Below are 9,847 nucleotides of genomic sequence, written 5' to 3' on the forward strand. Positions count from 1 at the left end.
AATGTGAAGAAAACTATGTGTCTAGGAAAGGAAGAAGATAGACAGATGAAGTATAGATAGAAGTTTGTTCAGTGTTCTCTCTGCCACGGTCTCCAGCGGGTCCAGCCTCGTGCCAACCACCGAGCCAGCCTGCCTGATCAGCTTCTCCAACCTGGAGAGGTCTGCTTTTGAGCTGGAGTGAAAATAAAGAAAACAACTGCAGTGGTACTTTTAAGATACCCTGAAGTTGAAGATAACTACTTTCAGTATGATTTGGTCCTTCTCAGGCCAGAGACCGGAAGATGGCTGGAGATCTGGAAGGTGCCCGACACTACGGTTCCACTGCTCGCTGCTTGAACATCACCGCCACAGTTTTGACGTCACTTGTGGTCCTGATTGTCATTATTACAATCATTGTCTTGTTTGTACAGGCAAATGCGCATTACAACCGTTACAGGTATCCTTATGGTTGGTAAATGCCACATTTGAGTGCTGCTGTGACTCTGTGATATTTGTGTCTTCCTGCCCTATGTCTACGTTTGCTAACACCCTAGGATAAAAGCAAAAATGTTACAATATCCAAAATTAAAATTCTGTATCTCAATAAAGATGTCTGTATCAAAACAGTTTGGAGTATTCTTCCATTTCTTTTTTATAAACATATCCTACATCCTACATCCTACACATAACAAGAACAAGTAGCACATTGCATGAAATATAGTCGCTACGCTACAAATTAAATGTACCTTATTAACTGGGTACTTTAGTTGTTTAAATATTGAACACCTTTTAAAATCTGAATATATAAAGTAATATATATTTAATATCGCAATGAGGCAGTTTCTTACAGGGATTCATTTAGTTCTTTACGCCACCTGTATGTGGCAGAGTGTGTGTGTTTTGTTGCAGTTAAAAAGACAGTGATAAAAATGTCTGTGTACAAGGATACTGATTAGTTTGTTGAAACAGGTACACAGGTCTTTTTTTACAATTAGTGTATGAAATGCACAATAAATCAAATTTAATCGTGGGTGTGGGTATACCTTCTAGATGAAGACTAACACCAGAGACATTGCCAGAACTTGACAGACACCCTGACGGGAGCCACATCCCATTTAGGTACTTATTACATTTATTCTGTAATATTACTTGCAGAATAAATATCATTTCTAAAGACTGACCCAGAACCAGTTCCTTGTATTCATAAACCACAGGGTGCAACTGTTGAAAATTTAAAAATGTTCCAGCAAACCTTCACTATAGTTATGTGAGTGTGGGCAAAGCAAATGCTGAGAACTGCACTGCACAAATCCTTCAAAAGGCATCATTGGCACATGGCAACTTAAAAAAAAATAAAAATAAACTTTACATTTTTGAGTAACGGTGAGTGTGAGTATGCACGAAAACCTGAAGGTTAATCCAATCCTAACAATGAACATAAAAACTGAACGTATAAAACCATACGTACCAAAGGGTGACTTGATGTGGACACTGTGTATATAAGCCATTTAAAGATATTATGTACTAGCCTGGTCGTCACCATCCTACGTTTCCGCCCGAAATTTGATTTCGGTCTGCCGAAAGTCTGGCCCAATGTAATAGGAATCTGTCTCCGTAATGGGCGGATGCTTATATTGACGTTTAAAATCATTGGAGTTCCCTTAACCAATCAGCAACGTTTGGTAATGACGTATATTGTGCGCCGGAATTCAGGCTCTTACCGCTTACCACTTCCGCTCTCAGTAGTAAACAGACCACTGGCTATGTTGTACCGGTTTTGAGATCGTGGTGGAAATGACTCTTAGATAAGATAATGGCTGTTAATGACATGTGCCGATTTTGTAAAGGTAATTTGAGAGTAGGGGGGACAATAAGGAACAGCAAACTTTTATTTGAAAACATGACAAGTACTGATGCATGTAGTACACTTGTGCGTTTAGGTTTAGTTATTGACAACACCCCTCTGCGATCGTTCGCATTTGTCGCAAATGCTTCGCATGGAGTAAGAAGTTTCAGCTCGACATGGATAAGTTTTGCGAGTGGAAAAAACAGGAGGCACCCGAGGAAGCTGCTACTTCGGCGGACAAGAGGGACCGAGATACACCCATCAAAACTCCAAGGACGAAAAAGTCAAGAAGGTCCACAGAGCCAACAGCACGGACCAGTGTGGCTAAGGTGGGTAACCTAAGTGGGTTTTCAAATGTGGCTTCATGTAAGCCTAAAATGTCCTTGTACCTGTCGTGATCAGTAGCCAAATTACAAATGTCATCAGTATTAGGGCTCTACAACTTCCCTTCGTCTGAGAGGTACAGTAGCCTACAGTGGGTACCACTTGGAATTGTCCGGTTTCATGCGTGATTCTCACGGAACCTCACGCGTGAAGGTGCAATGACCCAAAAAACGACAAGTAATACGTTGTAAGTTGTACGTTATAAGTTGTAATACATTGTACGTTTAAGTTATAAGTTGTAAGCAGCTGCGTGAATCACGGAAAGTGTGAATGAAGTGGTCACTTCTAAATGGGACCCACTGTAGGTAATTAGCATAGCTTATTTCAGTTCTCTGTTGAAGAGACCCATTAATGTAAACAAAGGCTATATTACAAAACACTGCTTTATTATGCTAGTGTAGACCTACAGCTTAATGTAGGCCTACACATTCAGATGGGCCTATGTAACAACTTAGTGCACAACTTAATGTAGGTAGATAGATATGTATATTGGTAAATAGATATGTGAAGACAAACTTCAAATGGCCTACCACTCGTGACTGGAATGCCAAAGTCATGGAGGTTACACTTTCATTGTTCCCTCAGGTCTTACTCAACCTTGGGGTGAAGAATAATTAATCCTTTCCATATTTTCCCTAAATGGTGATCACAAAGCTTTGTGTAATTAGGAAAAGAGAGTATTTAAGGGGCCTTACAACTTTAATGTGTTTTTACGTATGTGTTTATAATGTAAGATTTGTTTTTGTTGTTTTTAAGGTCCTCATCACATATGGAAGTGAGGTGCGGACGTTTATGTGCCAAGCAGATGTCGCTGGAGTTATTGAAAACTTGGCCAAACGAAATTATCCCACAGCTGCCCATCTCATCTCATTAAACAAAGTCCTGATGGAGGAGGTGAAAATATTTCTGCTGAATAAAATCGATCGTGAATGCCACAACCTGTGCAGTCAGCAGAATCAGTTCATGCTATGGAGATCAAGTGGAAATGACATGGTGGATTTTTCTTTTAAAAATCTACATGAGGATCTCAAGCGGCTGTCCCCCTTCCTGCTGAGCATGTTCACCACAATTGCCAAAGACTCAACACCCCACATTTGCACTGCTGCTTCAGTAGCTTTAAGGGGAAGAAACGCCGGTTTGTCAGCACTCTCATACTATGTTGACATGGTACTGTTGTATGGAGGGGCAAAAAAGTCAGTCTTCACGCGGCTGGCCAAACTGGGGATATCAACAGTTCACCAGAGTGCAGTGACGAAGCAGAAAGAGATTGCTAAACTCTACATGCTTCCAGTTTCATCAATGAAAAGAGACCTGGAAGCCTTCCTCTGCTCCCAGTCCCAAGTCCCAATCCCCACTGAAGAGCCAAGCAATACGGTGGATGCCTGTGATTTTACATTTAGCACACTCTCAGATGGGCAAATGGCAAGCTTGGGTGTTGCACCGTTGTCTGTTTCGACACTTCCACACGCATCTCTACCTCACACATACTCCATCCTCTTTGATAACCTTGACTTTTTTATCCACACTCGTCATCAGTCTCCCAACAACACAAACAAATCAATACACTGGATCCACCATATGTGTGTCATCGACAGAGTTCCCTCACTCCACCTTGACAACAAGAAACCAGATTACTGCTTGTCTGACGACAATCTCTGGAAGTCACTATGCTAACAAACCACCTGGATGCATTCAAGCCCCTTGCCTGTGTTGTTGTCAACCACATTCCCAATCAATATTCAGAGGAAATGGCCAAGCCCTCAACTCATGTAAGTTGCTGTTCCTAAAATTTAAGCCAATGAATTATATTTTGGAAAATCGTAATGCAAAGCTGTCACAGAAATATTAGTGCTATAGTTCAAGCTTTTCTCACACCTTATATGTTTTTATACTTTCAAAAAAACCACAGTACCCACTAGGTCTTCTGTTCAAGAACGAAAACCAAACTAGCGACTTGATGGACGTTCTACGGCACATTCAAAACGAGTAAGAATCAGGCGAGATGCCTTTGTGATTATTTGTGCCCGTTTCCCACACGTGGATTAGATATAAACCTTGACGGAAAGCTTTAATGTAAATCTTCAGAGTTTTAATCTGAAACTATACTAAAGAAACAGATTGTGTTTAAGGTGCTGCATTGTCTAACTTGTCTCTAGGTATGCACCCAGAACTCCTGATGGTTTGGAGAAGATCTTGGTCGGGGGTGACAGGCTCACAGAGGCTAACAGCAGGAACATCCAGCTGAATGTTGCTGACGGGGAAACAGAGGAAGAGCGCCTGGAAGGCCTATTTCTGAAGTTCGAAGATTGGCATGCTGTGAAAAATCTCTTTGAGGTGTGTTTCCCCTTTACTTACTTTTTAGGAGTAGTATAGAGTGGTTCTACTACAATTACTATTATAAGATAAGATATGTCAATTTCTGACATTTTGTATTACAGATTTATCATAAAATCTTCTTTCGTGACTCTTCAGCCAAAGACCATGGCACACTAGTAGCAAACATGAATCTGTTGAGGTGAAGCACTTGCACAGTCTATGTATATTTCACATGAATTTCATATGATTGTTATCCTATGTTTCAATGAGTTCAATATCCTAGTCTTCATATTTCTCAAGGAGTCTATCCCATACTGGTGTGGTCATGTTCGAAATGAAGATTTAATCGCTTGGCCTTGGGGGGAACAAACACAAACAATAAAGCCCGTCGTCATTAATACCCGCCGTCATGAATTGATCAAAATAAGAATTATATCGAATTAAAAAACATTTCATATGCTATTGTCCTAATGGAAACATTGATTTACAGGTGCAGCAACGCCAAAAGAGGGCCACATGCGGCGTACAACGCATACAAACAGTTTGTTAGCATGGACACCACAGCACTTTTCCTGGCGGCAGCAATGGAGCATTTCCACTTGGATGATCCCACAGGTTTGTAACCTTTTGTAAAAGCTAAATTCTTGTTTTTATAAGAAATTAATTAATTGTTCTTTTATTTTTACAACATGCAAAAAGTATGATGCTACGGCATTTTTCTCTCTGTTTCAGCCACTCCAGATGGGTTCATACCACAACATATTCAACTTGGCCCAGTAGAACTGAAGAGGATCTGGCTTCATGACACCGTGGCTGAGGTCATCTCAAAGTTTGTTATGTCTACAGACATCACCGACCTGTCGGCCAAATCACAAATGCAGCCAGGGCCGCATCTGCGGAAAAGGAGCGGTTCCCTTGTCGTGAGCCTGGCTGCAAAAGGGAGTTTGCCTACAAAAAGGCCAGAACAACCCACGAAGACAAGGTCCATGGTCTTGTTGTATCCGAGACGGTTGATGCGTCCTCTTCCAACACCAGTCTGGATTTCAAGAAACAGCACACAGAGGCCAGACTATGGTTTGGACTTCTACTGTCCAACTTCCTAGACGCAGTGAAAGAGGGAGACGGGGAGCGCCTGATGCGGTTGTATAAGGTGGCACTCTTAATCTTTAAGACATACAACCACTCACAGTATGCTTACAGCACTTTTCTTTTAACAGTGCAACTTAATGCCACACAGTCCCCTCGGGTGGCTCATAGCCTGACCTGGAACAGGTTCTGGAACAGAAGGGGTGGCAGGGGGAACAATGTCCCACTGGACATTCACTTGGAGCACCTCAATAATTTCCTCAAATCTTTTAAGAGGAACAAAGGCTCCAACTTGACGGAGGAAACCTCGGACAGGGTTAGCAAGTCAATTGGGGTCATAATTTCCTTGATGGACACCACAGACAGAGAGCTGAAGGTGGTTCTCCCCAGTGGCAACCACCATCAAGCTCGACTGACAAGGGACATTTTAGCCTTGGTGGACATATTCAAGAGGGAAGAACTGTTCAGGAACCAACCAGACAGATATTTCACTGCCTTCCCAAACTTTGACCGGAACATTCTTAACAAGGTCAAATTCGAATCTTTATGGCAATGGATGTGTACCAAGCTCGATGAGTTTCGGTCACTTCCTCTGTAACATGCACAGCTATTTTGGAAAACAAGACCAAAGCCTTAAGGAAAGATTAATGTAAATAGCTGAATGTAAATAGTTTAATGTTATGTACATATTCACTTTAGTTCATGTTTATATGACAATTTGCACAAACCAGCACATGCTGTAAATACCTTTTTCATTACCTTTTTTTAAAATCAATCATTGCACATATTTGTTGCTGTTCTGCTCTGAACATAAGTCTTGATATTACCAATTCTCCGTCCCTTAACCTTGATATTACCAAATCTTATGTTGTCCATATTGAATATTGATTTTATTGTTGCACAGCCATATCTATTTGCCATACATTTTTGCACTAACATTATATTTATAGTTGTGTATTTTTCCAATGGCAATATTTTTTGTATATTTTGAGGTAAAATAAAGAATACCTTTTTATGATATCCCTTGTACCTTTTTTATACGCAATTCAAGGATTTCACAGAAAAAAAACATATCTTTGCATAATTACACATGAGTTTATTTACAATCAAGTAGTTGTATTGTTTTTTTTTCACAGAAAATACAACAATGTCTGAAGTAGAGTACACATTAACTTGTGCAGAGCAGGTGGGGTAACAAACATGTACAAAGTTAAGTACAGTGATTATCAACAATTAGTAGTCTGACTCTGAGCTGACCTGGCTTCTTGACGCATCACTAAAGTCCTCATCATCAAAATAGTTGCTAAAGTAAAGGTCTGGCTCACAGGAACTTGCAACCAAACCAGATTGCACATCTGGATCAAAATCACCAAAAACATCAGCAATGATCATTAAAATTTCCTTTGCATGTTCTAATCTGAAAACAGGTAAGTTGTGCATTACATATGCAAGGTCAAAGATATGTTCACAATGAGTCAACACTGCATCCACTAGCTCTTGGCTGAATCCGGTGCAAGCTGCAAATGAGGTGACCAGCTGCGGAGAGGAGTTAATTAACTTAGCCCTGTATTCATCCAGCAAATCGGCAATGACAGATTTGTCTGTGTCATTCACCTTTCTGGACCTTAGCCTAACTGGTTTGTTTTCTAACGGTTGTTCGTAGTTTGGAGTGGGCTCTGAACATGTGCCAGAGGAAGCACAAACAGTGTGACAATAAGTGCAACAGAGATGACCTGGGCTGACATTGGTGGGTTCCTCTTCAAAATGTGCATAGAGGCATTTCCTAACACAGGAATTTTTGACAGTGAGGAGTTGTTTCACGTCTTTATCAACATTGCTATACCGGTGGTTGTTGTAAGGGATGGCATGTGCTTGCTGACCTTGTCTTCCAGCCCTTCCCACCTGTTGCACTATAGTCTCTAGGTCTCCTGGAGCCCCATACATCACAATGTGCGATACATTAGGAAAATTCAACCCCATCCCCAAAGCTGTAGTGGCCACAACTACACGACAATTCCCTTCCCCTCTCAATGAGGACAGCACCCTGTCCTTGTACTTCTGAAGTGTGTTGCTGTGGAACATTCCAATGAGTAGGTTGTCTGCTTTCCTATCTGGATCACTGTCAACCCATGCTTGACTTTGCAGTTCAGCTTTCAGGTAACCGAAAACCTTTCTGACAAACTGCATGGTTGGGCAGTAAATCAGCACTGGTTGCATGGTTGTTCCCTTCTCTGCCACACACCTTACAATCCAGTCTAGGCAGTTCATGTTGTCTTTAGGAACCTGGCATATTCCGAGACGGATGTTTGTTTTGTTGGGGCTTGCAATAATGTGAACTGCATTGTCCATCTGAAGAATTTTAGTGACCCTGCTTCTTGACTGAATGTCTGCAGAAGCGGTCATCGCCAAAAAGGGGGTACCTACAATTTATAAAAGAAATAAACATAGTAAACACACTGTCAACACCATAACTGACATTCTGAATGAGAACTTCAACATTCTGACTGAGCAGTGAATGCAAGTGTAGGGGAGGCAATCTAACTCTGCAGTAAATGCAAATAAGCAAGCTAAGTGTGTGTGTGTGGGGGGGAGTGTGGGGGGGGAGGGGAGGGGGGGGGTGCACAGTGTAACACATTATCTAGTAGCATTGGCTTGGGAACCACTGGCCTAAAAGAACCCTGTAATAGTAAATCAATTACATATTTTCCAACACTAGTAGACAGAGGAAACATTTATTTCAACGTACCTGCTTTAGCGATGGATCTCAGCTCACCAAGCTTGGAAAAACTCTCTCTAAATGGGTTGTCGCCTTTGGAAGCTTGACCCCTAGGAGGGAGAGAGACAGATAAAGAGAAACTTTATTTATGCTCAATGGGAAATTCAGGTTCAAAGTAGTGTAGGGATCAGACATACATTATACACAAACATATACAAACTGCACATACATACACATACATAAGCATTATACCTATACAACAACACACAAGCTACACAGGATTACATAAGATAAGGATAAAAGAGAAATGGAGAACAACATAATCGAAAGTTAAAATTGCAGCAAAACTTCGAATAGCAAATTTAACTTTGAAAAGTTTAATCAACATAATAATAGAACTTGTTTCAGTTAATCACAAAAGTGTATGCTATGCAGACTCACCATTTGTAAGTGACATGAGCCTCGTCCACGACAACGCCAACAAGGTTTTGTTGATAAATCGGCGTGTTTAGCATCCTTCGCCACTTCGAATTTAGGAGCCAAGCTTCGGGACTACCAAATACTAGCGAAATATGTCCGTCAAGGATCTTCCGCTGTTCGTCAACACCGAGTTGACCCGCACGTAGTCCAAATTTCCTGGCCTCTCTAACCTGGTCTTCCATAAGGGCGACGAGGGGGCACACAACAACAGCCACAGCATTCGGTCTCCCCAGTCTCTCCATTACTAACGGGACCATTTGATAAATCAAAGTTTTCCCAAAGCCAGTAGGAAGGAGAGCTACGACGTCCTTGCCATTTATAAAATTGACAAGACAAGCCTCTTGTTCTGCTTTTAATTCCGTGATGCTCTCGAGAGTTGAGACAACTTCGCGGATGGCTTCTAGCGTCTCTTCCTCCGTCGCCATGGTTGCTATTCTGTTGAACTACAAGCTTCGCTGGACTACAAGCAACTCGGCATGCGAGTTTTGCGTCATCACTCAACTGTTCGCTGATTGGCCCGGTTACACGCGAACCGTAGAAGGGCAGTTTGGCCAGACTAACGTGCCGAGCGAAATCAAATTTCGGGCGGAAACGTAGGATGGTGACGACCAGGCTAATTATGTACTATACAGAGTAAAGAATTGCTATTTTCTTGTTGTGGAAGGCAGTGACTTTACGTTTGTGTCTTTTGAGTTGGAGAAAGTTTGGGCAGGAGTTTTTTAAGAACCATATTTCAGTAGGACAGACTTTGTAGTACGAAGGTGATAGGTAGCTCAGAATCAAATCTTGTTGAAGTGTATTAATCCAAATTTGTTTGGTCACAAACCTGTTATTTTCTACTTCATTGTCTTGGTTAGTTTTAAGATGTGTTATTTGCTCTCACCATAAACAGTGGAGGTTTACTGTAACCCCTGAGGTTTTCTGTAGAAGTGGAAAAAGTTTTCTGCTGTGAGTGTGTGGTCAGGGTGAACTTTTTCATGTTGCACAAATGGATCCACCAGACACGAATACACACACAGGCGCACACACATATTGGTGAA

At 41.5% G+C, this 9,847-nt stretch overlaps 1 protein-coding gene across 5 annotated transcripts; it reads left to right on the forward strand.

The window, feature by feature from the left end:
- The first annotated feature begins 1,501 nt into the window (after positions 1 to 1,501).
- LOC311495281 (uncharacterized protein) lies at positions 1,502 to 6,587 on the forward strand. Of its 5 annotated transcripts, XM_084554677.1 has the most exons (7): positions 1,502 to 2,154; positions 2,966 to 3,978; positions 4,119 to 4,195; positions 4,366 to 4,543; positions 4,648 to 4,724; positions 5,016 to 5,140; positions 5,258 to 6,587. In XM_084554677.1, the coding sequence occupies exons 2-7, from the start codon at positions 3,877 to 3,879 to the stop codon at positions 5,626 to 5,628; spliced, it is 930 nt and encodes a 309-aa protein (XP_084410803.1). In that variant the 5' UTR covers positions 1,502 to 2,154; positions 2,966 to 3,876; the 3' UTR covers positions 5,629 to 6,587. The 5 variants fall into 5 exon arrangements, 2 of the variants coding, with proteins under 2 accessions (XP_084410803.1, XP_084410802.1); XR_014699316.1 differs by lacking the exon at positions 4,648 to 4,724 and having other exon boundaries at positions 4,119 to 4,543; XR_014699318.1 differs by lacking the exons at positions 1,502 to 2,154; positions 4,648 to 4,724 and having other exon boundaries at positions 2,710 to 3,978.
- The last annotated feature ends 3,260 nt before the right edge of the window (positions 6,588 to 9,847 follow it).

Source organism: Chelon labrosus (assembly GCF_963514085.1).
Source record: "Chelon labrosus genome assembly, chromosome: 11".
NCBI lineage: Eukaryota > Metazoa > Chordata > Actinopteri > Mugiliformes > Mugilidae > Chelon > Chelon labrosus.